This window comes from Convolutriloba macropyga, chromosome 3 (genome assembly GCF_964194025.1).
Source record: "Convolutriloba macropyga chromosome 3, txConMacr16.3, whole genome shotgun sequence".
Taxonomy (NCBI): Eukaryota; Metazoa; Xenacoelomorpha; order Acoela; family Convolutidae; genus Convolutriloba; species Convolutriloba macropyga.
Genome location: NC_134470.1, coordinates 1,572,783 through 1,594,456, shown reverse-complemented (window position 1 = coordinate 1,594,456; position 21,674 = coordinate 1,572,783). Strand labels below are relative to the sequence as shown.

Below are 21,674 nucleotides of genomic sequence, written 5' to 3'. Positions count from 1 at the left end.
ACGTCAAATGATATTAACCCATGGAAACCAAGAATTCTCCAACGTAAAGTGAAAAAATCCCAAGGCCCAAGGCGAGAGCTACAATTATTCGGCATATCAGAACATTCTCTGAACTTCTCGGAGGCCACTAAAAGCAGAACATTCTCTGAAATTAACTTTAAACTCAACTCGACAGACACTCAATGGTTGGAATCAAAACCTACGTGAACTTAGACAATTTTTTTATAATTTAATTTATTATTAGCCCAGAAGAATTTATATTAAAATATCAGAGAATAACCGCAAATTGATGAAATTAAGCCTAGCATAATAACTGTAAAGGATGCAAATCATAATTATTTGTGTTGACAGACATTTGAAAGATTTTTTTGCAACCAAATGATCAAGCCTTAATTGCACACAGGCTACCGAAAAAAACTGCAGTCAATTTATTGATATGGCTTATTGATTTTCTCAATGAACTCGTTGAACATCCAATCACCACAGACAAGAGATTAAGAAAATTTCTTTTCTGTCCTCTAACCAAATCCATATGTCGAATAAAGTGGATACACAACGTGAAGTGAAAAATCACAAAGTGAAAATCCCTTTTTTAAGTTGATCCAAGTGTGTTATATAAACAGATGCCCCATCAAATAAGAGTTCAAATTGAACATATCATGGTACTCAAAGTCGCTGTCGCGTCAATGAAAAGCAAAAGTAGCAGTTTTTGCATTAAACAGATAGCGGCTCAGAAACTCATGAAAAAACGGATCTATTCTGTTTCGCCCCCCCCCCCCCCCCCGTGTTTTAATGACCCAAAGTTACAATTTATATGTTGTTATACAGCACGTTACTATGTAAGAAAATAGCACGTGTGCCTGGGGGTCATAAACAATTTATGCTCACTAAGCTGGGGGGGGGGGGGGGGGGGGAAACAGATTAGATCTAAAAAAAACATAGGCGAGAAATGGGTTTGGAAAACATGCATTGACTCAAAGAAGTTTAATTCACCGTAAAAGGGCAGGGCAAGTAAGGTGTCTTCCTGTCTTCGATCTGTTCGAAATTGGTCATAATATCAATACAAAAAATTTGAGTTTGATTTTGAAAAAAAAAATGTTTTTCACAGTAATCAAATTTCAAGTTTAATTTTGCTCTCAGCTTGTTTTCGCTTTCTTTTTGAGTTTTGTTTGCTTTTTTTGGGTTAACTGCTACTCATACGGGTCTCAAAGACTGAAAAACAACTTTTTCGCCCACCTCCGGGAAAATATTCACTTTTTGAATCAACAGAAAATTTTCTACTCATTTATTTCTAATGTATTTCTCTTGTGTTTGTGAACCGATAACAGTCTTATGACCCCGTCTGTATGTTTTCAACGGTGTAAACAGGACCCTTGCTGCGTCTGTGCTCTTTGTCTATTCGATTTGTTTGAGAAGGATATTACTGGTTCCATCTAAAATTGCTGATCGAACAAGTATTGACTGGAAAGTCATCGCATATTAAAGATTCATGGGTAAAATTTGTATAGGAGAATTTTAAATGGGTTTTTTGGGATCCTCTGAACTAATTAGGTTTCTATTTTTAGCTGTTTCACCATGGTGGCATCGTGAAACAGCTAAAATAGAAACTGAATTTTTTCAGAGGATCGCAAAAAATTTTATTATTTTCACGAAGCCCAGGGCTTTGATTTAATTCAGCTAAAAGAGAAACATTCATCCCCGAGTCGAAGTTTTTGGGTAAATTTTTGCAAGAAATGCGGTGATTGTGGTGAATGCGGTGAAAATAAATATTTCACCGCGTTTCACCGCATTTCCTACAAAAATGCACCGCAAAATTCACCACATTTCTTACAAAAATTCACCGCATCGACTTTTGTGGCAAATTAATGTGAGAAATGCGGTGAAAAATAATTCACATTTCACCGCATTTCTTACAAAAATTCACCGCGAAATTCACTGCATTTCTTACAAAAATTCAACGCGTATAATTTCCAAAGTTTACTCAATCTGGTTTAAATTTACAAGAAATTAATTAGATGTACGTGACAGTTGGCGCAGTGCCCTAAGCAGTTGAAGGGATGCAGGATGTCAGGGGTGCGAACCCGTGTTGGGACTATTCTTTTTTGTAAGAATACTGAGAACGCGGTGAAAATAAATAATTCACCGCATTCAGCGCAAAAAGATGTAAGAAATACGCGGTGAAAAAATTTTTTTTCGCCGCATTTAACCGCATTTCTTACGAAAATTCACTGCCAAACCTCGACCCGGGTCAATGTCGCTCCCAGATGTTGGAAAATCTACAAAAGGACATAGAAAACCAAACGTATTTAAAATCTGATACCCACAAAATTTCGTAGGTATAACTTGATAATGAGCACTTTTAGAAAAGGCGACGCTTTTTTTAGTCAAATCCTTAGGCAATAAACTTGACAAACATTTGATTCACTGACACAGTGATGCACTGCCGTAATAAGTATGGAGTAAAAAATGTAATAGAAACTTTCATTTTAAACTTTCAGTGCAAATAGAGGCTCACTTTCAGCAAGTCCAAAATTTTGGTTACTTGTAAACCTCCGATCCTCAGCACTGAAGAATATCGCTAGATTTATGAGTTCCACTCGCATCAATTCCCAAATGGATTGGCAAATTTTTGAAGATTCAATTATCTGTGAACTGTGAGACGAAAAGCATAATGCCCTAACATGATTCTTATGTTGAAAGTGATATTTTTTGGTTTTTGAACTTGCAGTCTTTACGACGAAGAAATGTGTGAAACAGAATCTTCTAATCAGATGCACCTCAGAGAAACTAATGAATTGAGAGCTTAGTTGGTTAAGTTACTCGCTTTCTCGTTTTCAGTTTTTGAGGGTGTCACTGGTTGCTGTCAAACAAAATTTCTAACAAAGTTTATAACAGGGCGAAAAGGGGGAATTAGGGCAAAGAGTAATGATGAGGCCGATATGGAGTGAAAGGTCTAAAACAAAAGGCGAGAACAATGCAGAGAGCAAACTGTATAAAAACCGTGATTGAGGACCATTTTTGAAAAAATTCCGGAGCAAGACGCAAATTCAGGTGGCGTCCGGCCAGGCGGAGAAAAAAATTTTGTGCAAATAAAAAGTAAGCTGGAAAGCATGAAACACAAAATTTTGCAAAATTTTGAACAAAATTTTGCGAATCGCCCATAATTATAATCGTTGAAAAAGTTTGCGAGCAAACCAGAGAACAAAGAATGTGTGAGGTGGAGAGAGCAAAGTGGATAATTGCATGAAAACCCAGCTGGAGAGCAATGATCAAGCCGGAGGGCAGAGGGGGAAAGTCTGGGTCAAGCACGAGACCGAAAAGGAAAGTAAACTCAGAGCAAAATGACAAGCAAGGTGCAGAGCATGTTGGAGTGCAAGACAGATAACAAACGGGAGGGCAAGACAGAGATCAAGATGGAGCGTGGAACCGTTAACATAGAGGACAGTAAAGTTGGGAGCTGCATGGAGAAGCGCATTGTTTCTGTAGGTTCCTTTACAATTTGCGTTCAATTTTTCAGTGATTTTTTTTCAAGTCTTTTGTTTAACGCCTTTGCTCATTGTTTAAAAGCAAATGAGCATCTTTCATTTCCTACTTTAGATAGCTCTCGCAATTCTTAACAATATTTTTCCTGAAACATAGTATGTCAGTACTGAAACATTGTGTTCCAATTGTATATCGTCCATTTAAAAATTTGGACGATGCACTTTTTGAGCATGACGATGACTTGCTATCTTAAAACCTTGCAAGAAACGTATTAAGATTAGAAAAAATACCCGCCAAAACTAGTAAAAACACGCCAAAACCAGAAAACACGCCGAGTGCCTGTAACCTGACAAATTTTGCCTGAAATTGCAGTTTTTTTTGTTTTTATTTCAGATTGTAATGGAATTTCCAGAAAATCGGATTCCTTTCATTATGTGCAACGTGTTCGTTTTGCATCCCAATTTAGTAACCTATGACGTCATCGATCCTAAATTGAGCCCTAAAGGTGCTATTTTAAATGGGCTGCCCTAGTTTTAAACATTCTAAACATTGGCTAATTAGAGGTTGAAAATAAGTTGACAATCCAATTATTTGACTGCCTTGAAATTTTCACATCCATAGCATTAACTTCTAATAGGCAGCTCTTAGAAACAGTTAATATACCGTTGTAAAAGCTTTAACTTGTAACTAAACGCAACCGACTAACATTAGACAAATTGCTCTCAAATGACTAGCCAGGACTTGTCTTTGGCAGTAGCTAGCTCACAGGGGCTGGCCCTCACTGGGCGAGGGAGCAAGAAAAGTATTTATTTTTGGGTGTGTGTGTTCGGGGTGGGGGGGGGGGGGGCGCACTGACTTAATGCCATTATTGTTTACATTTATCCACAGAACGAGAAGTAAAATCTGTCAGATAAAAGTCGCATAAAACGAGAAACAGGACTAATTAGATACTTCGAACTTTGTTTGAGAGCACTTATCATAGAATAATACTAGATCAATCGAACTTTTATCTAGATTCAAAATCTCTGGAATGGAAAACTGATTGAATATATATTTTTTTGCGAGTGGATATCACTTTGATATTCAGTTCAACAAATCAATAAAATTTTATATCTCAAAAACAAGAATTTAAGTTTCAGTTTGAAGTTTTGGGATTGGTTACCATGCCCCAACGCGAGTAAAAAGTCCATTCGTGGCTGGAACATCTTCGACACATTTGACGTCACAATGTGGTTCATCGCTGCTCGTGGAAAGTGCCTGCACTTTGTACTCGCCCGTTGACTCGTCAACTACTTTAACTAACTTCTGACCTAAAACAAACCAATTCCCTTTGATTAGGCATACATACATTTGAAACGACTATACGGATCATTAATTTTCATGTATGTTCGGTCCAGATATTAATAGTACGACCAATTATGTGAACTGAAACCTACTCAGATATGGTAATCTATAATTGATCTTTTGTTTCAATTTTACTGGTAAATATTTACTGTCAATTTTATAAACCTCATTTTATTTGGCAACAAATAATGAATCATTTCAAAAACGCCCATCAGAAAGCTCATGTTGCAACACGCACGTGCAAGTTTCTAATATACTAGATCTCAGTAGTGCCCGATTCTCGAATGCCAAAACTTCCCATCTAAAGACCCAAATTTCAAACGTGCAAGTTCCTGTTCCAATCAAAGTTTCGTGACTCTGCTGAAGTCACTTCAAAATTCTGGCTTGCATCTTGAACCGCCACCCGGTCCTGAATTAATGCCAAATTTGCTTAGTGACTTTATCAGATTCACGTAACCTATATTTACCAAATGCTTCTGAGTCAAAATATTAATAGCACTTAATCGTACTGAAACAGGATGGGAACAATTTCTATGACATCTAGAATCTACAAAACCGCAAATCTTTGCCGACTAAGAACACCTTTTATACCTAGTATGGAAGAATCCTTGTATGTCATTGGGTTCCATTGTCCCTGTATTGATGGTACTTCTGTGTGGTGAAAACTGGTCAGTTTAAAGTCTCTCTGTCCAGATTTGGAATTGAACACATTTACCCAATACTCCACCTGAAATTTAGGAACAGTTTGAGCTCATCAAAATATTTAGATAGTTTTAGAAGGATCAACCTTATTAAAAGCTCTGAGCAAAAGTTTTCTCATTTCTTCAAACTTCAGGCAACTCTGACTGACCAGACATCTCCACACACCGTGTTCTGAGTTGGACTATCTTGTATGGAGTTTTTTCGAAAAGCAACCATAGTCTGACATTTTGCAGAACTTAAAACCGACTACCACGGATAATATACCTTTTGTTGGAAAGAAATGCTTGGATTTGTCTTCTTGAAAGAAATTATCCAATTTTTGATACCAAGAAAAAAACTCTATTTAGTCAATAATTATGAACTAACAAGGTTCATATTCCAATAAAAATCAAACATCTTAGATATTTGAATATCAATTCTTTAGATATACATACCATTAACACTACTAGAATTGTTTGGTAGTTCGAGATGCACTGAATTTAAATGATGGTACTAGCTTTTTAATACATTATGATTGTTAAATGATTAAGTTAATTTGTAATTAGTGGCAGATTGAAATAGCAGATCCACGTGATCTTGCTATCGATCCCGCTCATTGTTGATTTGTATCACAAAAACGAAATTAATTTTCTTTCTTTTGTTGGAAGTGAACAAAATAATTATATTTGTTCACAATATTTCATCATAAGGCCGAAATTCCTAAAATTGCAAAGTTGGAAGAAACAGTACACAGTGAGCATAAAAAACTGAGAAGGTAAAGCTATAGACACGAGTGCTCAAAAACATTTTCGTGAAGGTATTCACTTCTGACCCCCTCTACTATTAAAATTACAAGTTTTAAAGTAAGAACTTCGAAGGTTAGACACTAGAGACAATGCTTATTTTAATTTATAATAAAACAAGTAAATAAAGAAATGCTTTTCTACAAATTTCAGCGTCGTCTGCATTGGCTGCTATGAGTGACTATTTGAAATCGGCATGCTGGTATAAATTGTGAACTTTAACAAAATTATGTTCCAAAAACGAAAAAAACATCAGTGTTTTTCAAGTAATACAATATCGTGATTAACGCTTTAATCCATCACCACCCAGCAGTATCAAACACTTATCCTTATAAACAAGACATTATAATGAACAGTTTGGATCGAATGTTATCATGAACAACAAAGTCAGAAATGCTAAAAATGAAGGCCAACTTAACTGATGTTTTCATGACCGAAGTGTATTCCATTCGACAACCCAACGACAAGGAGGTCTTAGTTTATCCCTGCTACAAGAAATATGGTTCGCCCTACAGCAACAATATGAAGACGGAAGGTGAGTGACTAGAGACTCTCAATCCGACGAATCACCTCTACCTAACCAGGATCAGATCAGTCTCGCGTAGCGCGTTTTCGGGAGTCTGTAAAATTATATAAACCATCGGCTGCAATCTATCCATGGGAAGATTTCGATAACTACTTGAAATATATGAAATATAACCGACTAACGTTGGACGAATTACTCTCAAACAACTGACGAGCAGTTGGCTTTGTCATTAGCTAGCTGCAGCTTAGGGAGCCTAGTTTAAGCTTAACTGAGGGGGGTGAGAAGACAACCATGAATTTGTCTTTTCAGCAGTTTCCGTGAATCGCAAACTTAGACTAGTTAGGGGAAAGACTCGAAAGAGAACTGGTCAGTGACTGAATGCGGGCTTTACATTTTATCCAGTTTCCGAAGACGAAAGTCGATTGTTCAGACAAAAAGTCGGGAGCACGAAAAATTGCCTGAAAAGCAGGAATAAAATAATTGCTACAAACTTTGTTTGAGAGCAATAAATAAAACTTGGAAATAATTTGAAAAACACAAGCAGTTTTTACAAGGGAACTAAATATGTAAATCGAAATTGAAAAATGCACAACAACAAAAATGGGTCGTTTATAAAACTAATTTACGCTTAAACAGTAATTATGGTGCAAAATGCTTTGAGGTTAATGCGACAACACAAACACCTCCTCGAGTTATGGGCCTCAGGTTTTATTTTGTTCAAATTATTCAGACGCAAACTCACATAAAGATAAACACGACCTAAATATTTGCTACAAACTTTGTTTGCGATCAATTAATAAGGAAAAATAACCTCTTTGAGGGAGAAATCATCTGGGCTAATTTGGAGATTGTTTCCGTTGAGATATTCTGCAATGATTCTGGACTGTGGTGCATCTGTAGGCAGGAGGTATACTATCACATGTGGGTGCTTCTTACAGAATGAGGCAGATTTCAGTTCCAAATAGTCGCGGACTCCCTTGTTGTTTGCTAAAAAGATGAACTTAGTACACTCTACATAACTACTTAACCGGTTGAAAAGTTATCGCAAAATATCAACAAAGTTGCTTTACAGCTCCAATCATGTCTTCGAAGCTGAAAGCGCAAAAAATACATTCTTCGAAAACACCGGAGCCAAAATCATTAAATCCGTGGTTAGAGGTCTGTTTAAATAATCTGGGTCAATAATAACACCAATCTGATTAGGTCGACTCAAATTCATGGCAAACCACATCATTCCGCGAGAGTCAACATTTGAGATGCAACCCAGACAATCTGGTCTTTAAAGTCAAATTTGTACCATTAAATACACAAAAAAATTGCTGTCACTTTTTGTGTTTTGTAGGAATTGAATTCATTGAATTGTATGTCTTGGTTTTGTTTCAATTCACTGATTACAGCTAAAACTTTCGATTTTGAAGTGCGATCTGCGAGAAAAAAACTATCCATACGTCCAATGCGTAAAAAATGACTTAACTTGAACCAATGAACTTTCCATTTTTAAAGGTCAATTCCTTACATAGTTAAATTTTGACAAAAAAAACAGTTCAATTTGAATTAAACAAAATTGTCCAGAGTCCAGCCTGTGAAAACTGTCCAGAGTCCAGCCTGTGTTTCTATACATTTTCGTGGTACGAATTCCATTTTTTTTCTCTTGGCGACAATCAATTCTAAGAAACTAACTTCTTGTCTTCGAGAACTGGAAAGTGAGTCTCTGCAGCTGTGGAAGGTACCTGCCCACTCCCTGGTTTAACACACTCTTCAAGTGTCTCAAGGGAATAGTCGCATCCATATCAAATCTGAAAAAAAGGGAATTCTGAAAATTAATATTCCGTGTAAAATAACAGAACCGACTGATATAGGAGAAACTGCTCTCAAATGAGAACAGGTGGTGTATATCTTAGACTAATGTCGGCGAAAATATTCTCAAATTAAAGTAGATTTGGCGATTTAATCCTGCTATAATGACGGGTTCTTAATTTATCAACGGCCCTAAAAAGATAGTTATGGAGCTAACTATTGGTCACTAAATATACAACAGTGACTTAGATTGAAAATAGAATAACATTCCACGCCTTCTTGGTTTTTACTCTTAGTACAGTTGGAGTATGAGTTATCTGTTGCACTAATTAGCACGCAGAACTGGTTGTATTCTGAACAAGCAACCACGCTAAAGAAAAGCAGATCAAACACTCAGAGAAAAATTATTATTGATCGAACATTTCTTCAAAATGGGGGAATATAAATGCGAGGCTGACTTTTCTTCTTCAGTCCTATATTCAATTTTTGTTTACGCATCGTAGGGAAAAAGACCATACATTTTTAACTCCAAGAACCTAATTCATGAGAAAACTTTTTATATAAATTTAGAGTTTTATAAATTTTGTTTTTGTTTTTAGATTTTAAAAAGGAAAACATTTTCAAATTTCGAATGCAAAATTGAACTGGAAAACATCGGTCGGGGAAGGGGGTGAACATAGCGTAGAAATTAAAGCTAAAATAGAGAAATTTGTAGAAAATGTATTTAGTTTAAATGGACTTTTAATTGTCACGGGTAATTCGTCAGTTTCGATCCTAAAAATTAACGACAAACTATTTGACCAAAAATTTTGTATGAAATCAATTATTTTGATTTCTTAAAAAACTCTTTTACAAATATTTTTTCGTCTCTCTTCCCTGCTGATTATAAACAGGCATATAAACCAATGCTTTCTGTATCGAAAAGATTCTTCGAAAAAAAAAAGAAGATTCAGGAACTTTAGCTCTCTAAATAACAAAAATCAATTCTGAAAAAATCAAACTAAGAGCAGGAAAATGTTCTCCTTTCTAAATTCAACCGTTGTTTTTGAAAATTCTTATTTCAAAAAATTAACCATATGAGTAAACCGAAAAAATGGTTAATTTTACTGAAAAGTAAAGAGGGAAGAGTTTTTTAATTCGTAATCTTTATACTGTCAGAGACCATTGTTCAAACTATTCTCGTCTAGTATAATGCAATACAAACAAATTTGAGAGTTTTGGGAGTTTATGGATCGCCAGGTTCAAAAAACTTATATACCCAAATGTTTATTATTGTTTGAAAACTAGCAAAAAATCATTTTTGACTTCTCTCTATTTTGAAATTGCTCTTCAAACTTTCTAATCTGTGAGCGTTTCTGTCAAAAAACCTAATTTAAGGATGATCAACCTTGAGTAAACACAAATTGCCGAAATTTTAAATTTATTTTTGTGTCAGGGTGTGTATTTGTGTTGTTTGGCGTTCGTTTTTAGGGTAACTGTGAGCGAGCGTGCGTACTGTACTTATTTCTCTAGAGTATGTAGAAAAGTTTTCGTTTTTGTCTGCAGAAGAAAATCGGCATATGATTTTTATCAAACACTACAAGTAATTTACACCAATTCATACAGCTGCCTTTGGATACTCAATAAATTCTCTTGAGGTGTGTTGGAACAACCTGAGCGACGCACGTACTCGCGCGATCCGTATTGTTTTTCACACATTTTGATATAAATTGAAACATTACGGCATTTTGAAATACTTTTTCCAGGTAAACTATGTCAGTAGGAGCAATACCCCACCTGTTAGTCACCAAAAAGGGGCTTATGTTGCAGCATTTGATTCAAAAATAAGAGCTGAATTGAGTCTAAAACTAACAAGGCTTCATCCAAACTAAATGAGAGAACTACGTGAGACAACATATTGTCAGCACAAGTTTTTAAACTCGCTTAGACTGTTTTAAAGACTCAAACATCTTAGAAGCGATACAAAAAAGCGTTGACGGATTTAAAGCTGACTACTAGAGTCGCAAAACACAAACCAAACAGTCTCAAACATTTAAAAGATAAGGACTCAACCAATTAATGAACAAACATAGCTGGCAGATTGCCAGAAAATAGCCGCAATAGCTTCGTAGATCTGCAGTCAAAAAAAACAGTAAAAACACAGACCAAAAAAATTAGTCTTTTCATTGAAGCTGATATGTTATATTTTGATTAAAAGCTGATATGTTAAGCTTTTGCTGCCTCTATTAGTTGCTCTCAAATAACCTTCATTTAGCGTGACCCACACCCGTTTGGCGTTATCTCTTTGAATTAAAGTAAATAAAAGTTAATTTCAAACAGCGGAAGTCATTTTTAAGAGTGAGGTGAGTCAAGTGTGACCCAAAATTTAATCACGCGAATGAACAAAAAACTGGCTCCATTAAGAGCGAGAAATGACGTCACGCACGCACTTCATTTGAAATTGCATGAACGAATGAACAAAAAGCAGATTTGAAGTGGTTATGACGGCATATGGTCGTAACAAAAATCTTGACGAAATAAAAAACATAGCAGCACAAGTCCTGACGTACAATTCAAAGTATTTTCATTGACTAAACAAAGAAAAATTGAAAAATAGACCTGGAACGGTCGATGAGTGAATTGGAAAAAACATTTCAGAAAAAATCAGATCAAAACATAAAAAAAAACCAAAAAATCGATGTCAAAAAGCCGCATGCAAACAAAAAATATTTGTGCGAAATGGAAATTTGGTTCAAACAAGAAAGTAGGACTAGAATGAACTATGAATGGATAGGGAAAACCATTTAAAAAATGCTATCCAAAAAAAACGAAGACAGTAAAAATCGAAGTGAAATTGCCGCATTTGAACAAAAAACAACTAGCGAGAACTCAAATTTTTGTTCAAACACCGTTTTCTCACTTTACTTGAAAAATAGAGCAGCAAAACTACTCACTTTTTCGCTCCACTTGCTGTTTCGGCGTGACCAAAATCACCACTCCAATTTGATCAAATGTGTGATCAAATTCAAAAATCATGAAAATGTGTGAACAGATCTTAAGAAAAAACATAGCCGAAAGAATTCTGGGAACGACTCAAAGTGGCAATCCACTTGAAGGCCATCCAACTAATCATCAGACAACACGTGCCTCCACTAATTTATGATTATTTTGAAACAAAACTATAAAACAGAACAGTGAAAACAAGACAATCAAATCTGTTACAAAATGATAAATCTGATCAAATTTTGTACTAAATTGCGATCCCGCAATAACTATCTCTGCCAATAATACTTCATCAAAACAACTAGTACCTACTAAAACCACTCATAAAAATTTTTTAAATACTTAAAGCCAAAATCATGAAAAAATAAGCTCTTACAAAAAAAGTTGGACAAAAAATTGGCAAAAGTTAATAAAATATTTAATATTACAAAAGCACATAACTCCAAAGAAAAATTCTTTTCAGCCAATAAAGTATCCAGATGCTCGCGAAACAACCAAGTCATAATAGGCTCCGAAACTTGTCTAAAAGCAGAAAAAGAAAAACTGCAAAAAATTATGAAAAATAGTTTCAATTTTCGACATTTTATAATTCTCTTAAAAAAAAACGCTTCATATCCACTTTTCAATACCCATTTGAGGCAGTAAAACAAAACAATCGTCAAAAAATCCCAAAAATTAGCCCAAAAATAAGCAAAATACATGAAAAACCTCCCAATTAGCGTAAAATTCATATGAATTTCCGGAAACCTTCAAACCACTACAAAAACCAGCCTAAAATTAAAGCAAAATCATAACCAAACCTTTTAACCAAAAAAATTGGAAAAAACTGCTTCAAAATGCCGCACGTGAACAAAAAATTTCGCTCGCTTACAATTTTTTTACACTCAATTTCTCGTTCTCTAGAAAAGAGTTATATGAAAAAAACCACTCTCTTCGCTCCATTCTTCATTTTGTTCAGCTACAAAATCACTCCAAATTTTTTCACGAGTTTCATTTCCCGCTTCAAAATTCACTCCAATAAAATTGATTAAACAAGGACTTCTCCAATACTCCTCTTCGAGTCGTAAAAAGACAGCGCCCCAATTCAATTCAAATTCTTTGAATTGTAAAAAAAACCAAGAGAAGTCCAAAAAATAGCCTCAGCTATCGCTTCGCGGCTATTAAAAAGACAAATCTTCCTATTAAGTTAGTCAAATTCAATTATAATTAAAAATGGGCGAAAAACAAAAAATGATACGTTGTTATATGACACCTTTTTTATTTGACAGGTATATAAAAGATTTCCTCGCGACGTTTGGCGTCATAATATCAGTAAAAATTATTACAATGGAATTTGTTCAAAACTATATTGCTAAATCAAACCAAAGAACACAAGGACAACTAAATATTTACATTTTGTACAAAACTCATTGGCGAAATTCGGGATAAATTACATAAGGCACTAGAGAGCGTGAGATAGCCGATGAGCAGATTTTGGCTTTGATCATCATTTAGCTAAGACGCTGTGATATGATGCGATCAAGCTTTGCGTAAATCGTCCTCAAGTCCGTAAATCTTCGTTTTGAGGTCATGCAAATCTTCCATAATATGCTTAGTTCTTTTCCCTGTTTTCTTGACATCGCTTAACAGCTCCAAGTCTTTGTCTTCTCTGATCAAAGGCTCCGCAAAGCTCAGAGTCACTTTGTACAGCTGTCGCTCTACGTCTTTGAGTCTAGTTCGCAGAATTCGGATGTCGTTTTTGAAGCCTTCGACTTCTAAGTTTCTACGCTGCTCCAACTGCTCGTATCTCTGGTTCATCAGCTGAAGACGTTTTGCCATCTTTTCAGTTCTCTCCTGTAACATTTTCTACTTGTTCGCAATTGAATGTCTACGCCTCAACGGCGTTCATTATTTTTTACATTTCCAGAAAAATGACTTAAAACTAATTAATGAAGAATGAGGTTGAAGAGGATTTTAAAACATCGACGCTTTAAATTCAGGTCATTTGACTTTGATGAGGTCACTGAAATTGTTTGGCATGTTCAATATATTCAAGACAGAACTTTGAACAAGCTTCTATCGAGTCACGTAACTGTTTGTTGTACGCATTTTGAGTCTTAAATTCATTGTCAAAATTTTTCGGCACCTTAAAATCTGGCAAAGTTGATTTAAGATATTTTAAATGAGTGTTTCAACTCTTCAGGAGATACGAATCAGCCATAATAAACAAAGCCCCCAATTAAAAGTCTTACGGCTCACTAACTCTTAGATATTACATGTTAACGGTACTTTTTACCCTGAGACCATTTAACCTCATAAAATCATTGATACGTTCTCTCCTCAACCGTAAACAAAAATTTAGAACAAACGATTGCGTAGTTGGCCCTGGGAGAAAATCAGTGATGTAAAAAATAGCCGGAAGACTCCGGAACTGACTCAAGTAAAACCTGACTTAGAACACAGTCAACTACTCACTTGAATGATGCCATTGAGACATGGCCAGGCCATTGAGACATGGCCAGGCCCTCGAACAAAACGAGACTAAGAGAACGTTTTCTTTTATGATATTTAAACTTATTTTCTCCAATAGCACACGTTTTCATGAATTCAAATCTGTACACATTGTGGCTAATTTTGCTGTTTCATTATTTAAAAAAAACTTTCATTATGCAGATGTTTCTTACTGATATAATAGGGTTATGGCGTAACCTCGAATGAGCTTTAAAAATGTTATTTCGAGACTTAGATAAGTCATTTAAGATCGAAAAAGACTAACCAGGCAACTCAAAACACTTCTAACGAGTGACATCAGATTACCGTTTTCAAAAGTAATCCGAGGCCAAGTGTTAGAAATGTTGAACACCACACCTCATCAAGATTGTTAACAAAACTAGTGACGAAAAATCTTTAAACATTTTCATAATTGTATAAACAAAACCAAAAAAAAACGTATTATTTTCACCATTTTGGAACTAAATAAACTCAACAATGCGGAAAAAAGATGTTTCCAGTTTTCTTCTGAACTCAAGTTCACAATTAACACACTTCAACGGAGACGGTGATATGTTTGACTCCTTTGGCACTGCAAACAACAAACTTCTGCCCTGCATAGACTTGAAAACTGCCTTGACATAAGCTCCAACAGATAAATAGGAAATTTTTAAGGATGATCAACAACCCGTCCGAGCAATAAATTCTTCAAAATAACTGTTTTGCTCACAGGAAGCAAGTGAAGTTTTCTTGTTTTGACGGGCTCCTTTGGAAACAAGTGGAATATCAATCGAGAGCGTGAATTCAAAATAGGCTGTAGTTTTACAAAAAAGTTAATCGGGAGCCGAAAAATGCATGCCGAAGACAACTTGAGAAACTTAAACTTGCAAATTAAAAAATTAATTCTGAGATAAATTTTAATTTTGCCATGATTTGTCGAAATTTAACTTGAAATTTACGTAGTGTCGCTGAAAAATTAAGATTGTTTGAAATCCATAACTGTAGGACAGGAGAGGAAACTGAATGTAAATACAATAGATGAAACTAAAAAAGGCTTTCGAGAAAAACTTGTAGAAAAAAACAAATCTGTGAAAATTGACGGAGAAAGAACTGGCAGAAAAATTTTACTTTTGTCACAAATCAACATACCAATTTAAATGAAAAAAAAAATAACAACAATGAAAAGGAAATTTCCATTCAATCTGGTCAATTAAAAAAAAATATTCTAAAATTCTCTTTACAAAAAACTAGCCACAAAATGCTTTTCACAACATAGCCGTAAAAATTAAGTGAGTTCAGAAGTCAATTTTTCAGTGAGGTAAGCCACGCAATTGAGCTAAAAGCAGAACAAATGGCGTCACGCACACAAATTTTAACTACAAAGCAGTAGAAGTCACTGAAATTGAAAAAGTCAATAGTCGCAAGAATCATCGATGGAGACGACGAATTAAAAAACATAGCAGGACAAGTCCTGACGTACAATACAATAAATTTTCATTGACTAAACAAAAGGCTAGACCTAAAACGGACTTTGAGTGAATTCGGAAAAACCATGTCAAAAAATCAGATCAAAAAATTTAAAAAAAAACAAAATCGAAGTCAAAATGCCGCATATGAACAAAAAATCATTAGCGAGAAAAAGAAATTTGGTTCAAACAAAAAACTAGGCCTAGAATGAACTATGAACGGATTGGTAAAACCATTTAAAAAACCGATCCGAAAAATCGAAAAAACAGTAAAAATCAAAGTGAAATTGCCGCATGTGAACAAAAAACTACCAGCGAGAAAGCGATTTTTTGTTTAAACACCGTTTTCTCACTCTACTTTAAAATTAAAGCGAAAAAATTTCACGCCGCAAACTTTTTCGCTCCAATTACTGTTTCGGCGTGACTAAAATCACTACTCCAATTTGATTTCAAAAATCATGAAAATGTGTGAACAGATCTTAAAAAAATACAGCGCCCCATTAATTCAAATTCTTTGAATTGTAAAAAAAACGATGTCCCCAATAATAGCCGCTATCGCTTCGCGGCTATTAACAAACACATATTATAACAAATTATTAAAAACTTTTGCCGAAACGCATAATAGTTTTTTTTAAACTACTAAGATTCAAACTTTTACAATACAATTACTACTAGCTTCAATTATTAGACATTTGAAATATCAGCTTTACCTCAAAAACCTCATTCTCTAAATGGTTATTGATAAATTCTTGTACAGGATAAATCCAAACTAACAAGATTTGAAAAATTCGTCTGAAAAAAGGAAGATGATTGCAAAATTTTAGCCTAGATAAATTTCAATGGTGGCAAAAAACGGTTGCCTGACAACCCAATGTGCCAAAATACACAATGTGCCAAAATACCCAATGTGCCAAAATACCCAATGTGCCAAAATACACAATGACATTAATTGTTCCTTTGTCACCATATTGTCATATTCCACAATTTAAGGGCCATTTTACATGAAGATACCTTTTGGGGAATCAAAGAGGTAAAATGGACCAAATAGTCCACTTTAACTGGCCGTGGCGCTTGCTCGCAATGAAAATTTAGACGTTGGTATGTTCAAAATTTCGTGTTCATAATTTTGCTGCACTTTGAAAAATAAATTTTGCTGGAAATTTCTACTGTTTCAATAGAAACGCATCTCAATCAAAAAAGTTTTTATATTTTATTCACGATTTTGAAATCCTAATCAAAATGGAGAATCTTAATTAAATTACAATGGAGAATATGACTGAGTCAATTGGATTTGGTTGATTCACAATGAACTTTAATTACGGTACCTTTCAGTAATGACTTATTTTAAAAAAAATTTGACGTGAGAAACTGCTCTACGGAGACATATTTTGACCTTGACAAGAACGGCAGTTGACCTCTCATACACATTTTGTTTAATTAAAACAGTTCATAAAATTACCAATGCTTCAACCCTGAAAAATTTAGTGAGCTGGACTGAATTAAAATCTAGAATTTTGTAGTAAAAAACTACTTTTCGGGTTCCATGACAATATACCCTGTGCCAAAATACCTTATTTTGGGTTCCAAATGCTCATTGCCTTTATAATCAATTTATTCCCTTTGATCTTTTCTCGTTCACTAATCCGATTGCAAATTAGCACTGGAAATTACAAGCATGTTTCCTCGCAATTAAGCTAATAGTTTAATCCCATGTTCAGTTGTGATAATTTCATATCAAGTCCCGTGTGCCGCTGAGGCATGGCCAAATGCACTAACTAAATATTATGCTAAACAACCATTCTGGTAGTTTCAAAGTTAGAAACATAGCCGGCAGATTGCCGGAATAGCTGCGAAAGAATAGACCTGCGTGCCATATAATAGATAGAAACAGATACAGATCTAAATTGAAAAATCGACGCCGCTCAAAAATCTAGGCTAAAAAACATTCAGCAATAAATTAATAAAGCTAGTTAAAATTCATTCCGCAGAAGCCTCTTATTAGGGACCTTTACTGCACAAATGAGTTCCTTTGACCTTAAACAAAATCAAACTAAACTTAAGTTTTAAAGTGCAGAAGTCATATTATTGAGTGAGGTAAGTCACGTATGATCAAAATCTCAAAATCTAATCACGCAAATAACCTATAAACTTTTGCAAAAGCGAGTGAGAAATGACGTCACGCGCGCAAATGCCGTTAGTGAGAGGAAGAAGTCATTCAGAAAATTTGACTTTCAGCTTTGCTGTGTGAACAAATGAAAAAAGAGCGTCAGACAACGAAACAAAAAAAACATAGCAGGACAAGTCCTGACGTACAATTCAAAGAATTTTACTAAACAATAAACGACTTATAACGGACTATGAGTGAATTGGGAAAACCATTTCGAAAAAAAATCAGATAAATTTAAAAAACAAAAAATCGGTGTCAAAATGCCGCATGTGAACAAAACACCACTAGCGAGAAATGAAAATTTGGTTCACACAAAAAATAGGCCTAGAATGAGCTATTAAAGGATTGGGAAAACCATTTAGAAAAAACCCGATCCAAAAAAAATCGAAAAAACAGTAAAAATCAAAGTGAAATTGCCGCATGTGAACAAAAAACCACTAGCGAGAAATGAAAATTTGGTTCACACAAAAATAGGCCTAGAATGAGCTATTAATGGATTGGGAAAACCATTTAGAAAAAACCCGATCCAAAAAAAATTGAAAAAACAGTAAAAATCGAAGTGAAATTGCCGCATGTGAACAAAAAACCACTAGCGAGAAAGCGAATTTTTGTTCAAACACCGTTTTCTCACTCTACTTTTAATTTAGAGCGAAAAAATTTCACGCCGCACAACCACTCGCTTTTTCGCTCCATTTCCTGTTTCGGCGTGACCAAAATCACTACTTCAATTTGACTTCAAAAATCATGAAAATGTGTGAACAGATCTTAAAAAAAAAAACATAGCCGGAAAAATTCCGGAAACGACTCGAAGTAAAAATCTGACTATTCTCACTAATCAGATGCATCACCAGCATATTACCAATCGACAGACAGTGTAACCAATTCACAAAGAAAAGACTGGAGAACTGGAAACATGACAAAGGACGAAATCAAAAAATAATATTCTCTAAAAATCCAAACAAAATTCTCTACAAAAAGAAAACATGCAGCTTCCCATCCATAACTCATAGAAATCAATTAGTTATATATTTGGCTAGATCAATCGACCACCTAGTACTTGCAGAGAAACCTTAAACAACAAACTAAAAAAAGACTAAGAAAAAATCCTTAACGAATTAGAGTTTTGTATAATTTGTTTAAATGAAAACTGCCCTGCTAAGCATTCAAGTGAAAATTCAAAGTATCGACACCTACAAAATTGCTCCTTATTGAAAAAAAGTTACCAACAAAAAACATTAAATTGGAAGAAATAGGCAAAAAACTTAGAAAAAAGACAAAAAGTGGCCAAAATTTGCTCTGATTTACTCGATTTTCTTTAACAAAAACAACTCGAAACAAATATCAATCAAAATGAGAGACATCCAAAAGAACTACAACAACTGACTTCCTCTATAAAACCCCCCAAATGCTATCAAAGGCTGAGGAAGAATAGAAACGACATTAAAAAACAAATTGAACAGAAAAACTAGAAAAAGTAAGGTGTTTTTTTTTAAATTTTACAAGAAAAAATAAAGCCAAATAAAGTTACTTTGAGCAAATAGAGCAATGAAATGCTCGCAAAACAATGGGCAAGTTATAGCAAGCTAAAAAAATTGCCTACGATTGAAAAAAAAACGAAAAAAAGCAAAAAATTAAAAAAGTGGTTAAAAAATTATCAGTTTTTCTGTCATTTTTCTTCAGAAAAAAAGTTTTATACCAACAAAATTGTAATCAGTTTGTATCCCTGATATTCATTGAGCAACGAGCTTCTATGCAAATTGCAACTTAAAGCAGTAAAAGAAAACAAAAGGCCAAAATACATTAAATTTCGTCGAAAAATCAGCAAAACTGATCAAAAACCTCCAAATTTGCATAAAACTCAAATTAACTACTTGAAACCTTCAATTCCTATCAGAACGAGCCCAAATCCAATACAATATCATAATCAAACCCCATAAACAAGAAAAATTGCAAAAAAACTGCTTTTAAAAGCCGCACGTGAACAAAAAAATTTCGCTCGCTCAGAGAAAATTTTTTCACACATCAATTTCTCGCTCTCTCAAAAACAGCGGTATGAACAAAAAACCACTCTCGTTTCGCTCTACTCTTCATTTTTGTTCAGCACCAAAAGCACTCTAAATTTTTTCACGCGTTTCATTTCCCGCTTCAAAATTCATTCCAATAAAATTGATTAAAAAAAAAAAAAGGACTTCTCCAATACTCCTCTTCGAGTCGTAAAAAGACAGCGCCCCAATACAATTCAAATTCTTTGAATTGTAAAAAACCAAGAGCACCGCAATATAGCTACGCTCAGCTTACAGCTTCGCAGCTATAAACATAGCCGGCAGATTGCCGGAATAGCTGCGAAATAGACTTGCGTGCCGTAAAATACAGATGGAAAAAGATACAGAAGTGAGTTGATAATAGTTATCGCCGCCGCCTATAAAACTTACAAGTTTATTTCAAAGGAGGTTGTTTTTGGGTGCAAAAAAATTTTCCCTGTCGCGTCTCGAACCGGCGATCTCCGTATTAACAGCCAGTCGCCTTACCCACTCGGCTCTCGGACCATACAATCTGTTTTCTTACAATCAACTTTGTTTTAGGAACAGATTCTGTTTCTGAATAACCGCAATTTAGGTCACGCAGAAAGCGTGAAATCAAGCGCGAAAAAGCCATTTAAGCAGTGACGAGACAGAATGTTCTAGAACAAATGTAAAACGAAAATGAAGCGTCAGACGACGAAACAAAAAAAAACCAAGAGCACCGCAATATAGCTACGCTCAGCTTACAGCTTCGCAGCTATAATAAAACATTGGGTATATTTTGGTTATTTTGCCACATTGGGTATTTTGGCATAGGGCATTTTGTTCTGACACCCAAAAAAACTCCCGACTAGGAGGTTGAAACCCGCGATCTGCTACCCTCGACCCCAACGCGGTTCATGAACAAGAAAATCTGGCTGAGCAGAAACTGCTTCAATATGTCGCTTTGATTCGATTTCGCTTTTAGATCAAAACGCCGCACGAGTAAATAGTACTTGTTTGAAAAGAACATGTAGAAAACCAATATTGCTCTATGATAGTAAGGCAATATAGCTTCTCACTGCACCTTCGCAGCTATAGAATTATTTTGTGCATTTTGTTCGAGTTAGTGACTGACCCTGAAGAGATCCTTGCCGATGTCTCCCTCCTCTCTCAGTCTGCTCATCTCATCCTCCAGTTGTATGATCTGCTCCCTGTACATGTCTGCTAGCTTCTGACTCTGCTCCAACTGCGTCTGAAGTGAGGATATTGTGTCCTTCTGACTCACACTCTTCACTTCGAGGTCGTGGATCGACTCACTCAATTTCTCAACCTGTAATAACTACACAGTTATAACCTAGTTACCAACAGATTTGAACAACTATAACTAAACAGGTCACCAAAAAGTGGAAACGCAAGCAATTCGAAAAGCGCTTCATTTAATCCAATCAGGTTAATTTGGTGCTAACTTTAATTTTCCTGCTGTCGCAACTTTTCTTTAACTAGTGCAAATCCGACGGCTATCTTGCAAGATTATGCATAATCATACAGGCGCATTGCATCATTACAAGTCTTACACGATTGTAAGATAACAGTCTTCAGAAAGATCTTGCAATACAATCTTCTCAAGCTAAACCTTGAATCGTCGTTAGCAAGATCAGGCAAGATAACTGTCGGAATTGGACTAAAGAAACATAATCAAGATGTCTCATTTTTGGCTACCTTTCTGTGTTGTGACGTTGACAATTTGTCCCTGAGCTGATCCAGCTCTCTTAGTAGTCTGTCCTTCTCGTGAATCCACTTAGTCTCTGCCTGTCTTGTCGCCATTTTCGTATCCAGGTGTTCTTTAGTCGCAGCATGCAACAATTCCTGGACACTCTTCAACTGTTCAGACAATTCTGCAGTTCTAGCCGCGTCCCGTTTCTGCATAGCTTCTTGTTCGTCTTGACGAACCTG

At 35.2% G+C, this 21,674-nt stretch overlaps 3 protein-coding genes across 3 annotated transcripts in view; 1 reads left to right on the top strand and 2 right to left on the bottom strand.

Moving 5' to 3' along the window:
• The window catches only part of LOC142335826 (uncharacterized), a 256,700-nt gene that overhangs the window by 15,001 nt on the left and 220,025 nt on the right, over positions 1-21,674 (top strand). The window lies entirely within an intron of this gene.
• On the bottom strand, positions 4,642-8,626 carry LOC142335828 (large ribosomal subunit protein mL43-like). The gene is made up of 4 exons (XM_075384157.1): positions 8,518-8,626; positions 7,649-7,824; positions 5,419-5,554; positions 4,642-4,793 (listed from the first exon to the last, which is right to left on the bottom strand). Exons 1-4 carry the CDS (start codon positions 8,624-8,626, stop codon positions 4,642-4,644), a joined length of 573 nt encoding a protein of 190 aa, XP_075240272.1.
• LOC142335862 (coiled-coil domain-containing protein 77-like) overlaps positions 12,944-21,674 on the bottom strand; it is a 385,771-nt gene continuing 377,040 nt past the window's right edge. The window contains exons 5-7 of the mRNA XM_075384192.1: positions 21,441-21,671; positions 20,857-21,051; positions 12,944-13,449 (exon numbers count right to left, since the gene is read on the bottom strand). Of these exons, the coding sequence (XP_075240307.1) occupies positions 13,135-13,449; positions 20,857-21,051; positions 21,441-21,671 (741 nt within the window). The 3' untranslated portion in view covers positions 12,944-13,134. The remainder of the gene's footprint in view (positions 13,450-20,856; positions 21,052-21,440; positions 21,672-21,674) is intronic.

Excerpts from the sequence above, each read along its gene's own strand:
- LOC142335828 (XM_075384157.1), bottom strand. The coding sequence starts at position 8,626 with ATGGATGCGACTATTCCCTTGAGACACTTGAAGAGTGTGTTAAACCAG. Across the intron at positions 7,825-8,517 it reads CCAGTTCTCGAAGACAAGAA|CAAACAACAAGGGAGTCCGC; the intron begins GTTAGTTTCTTA and ends TCATCTTTTTAG. Across the intron at positions 4,794-5,418 it reads CAAGGATTCTTCCATACTAG|GTCAGAAGTTAGTTAAAGTA; the intron begins GTATAAAAGGTG and ends GGTTTGTTTTAG.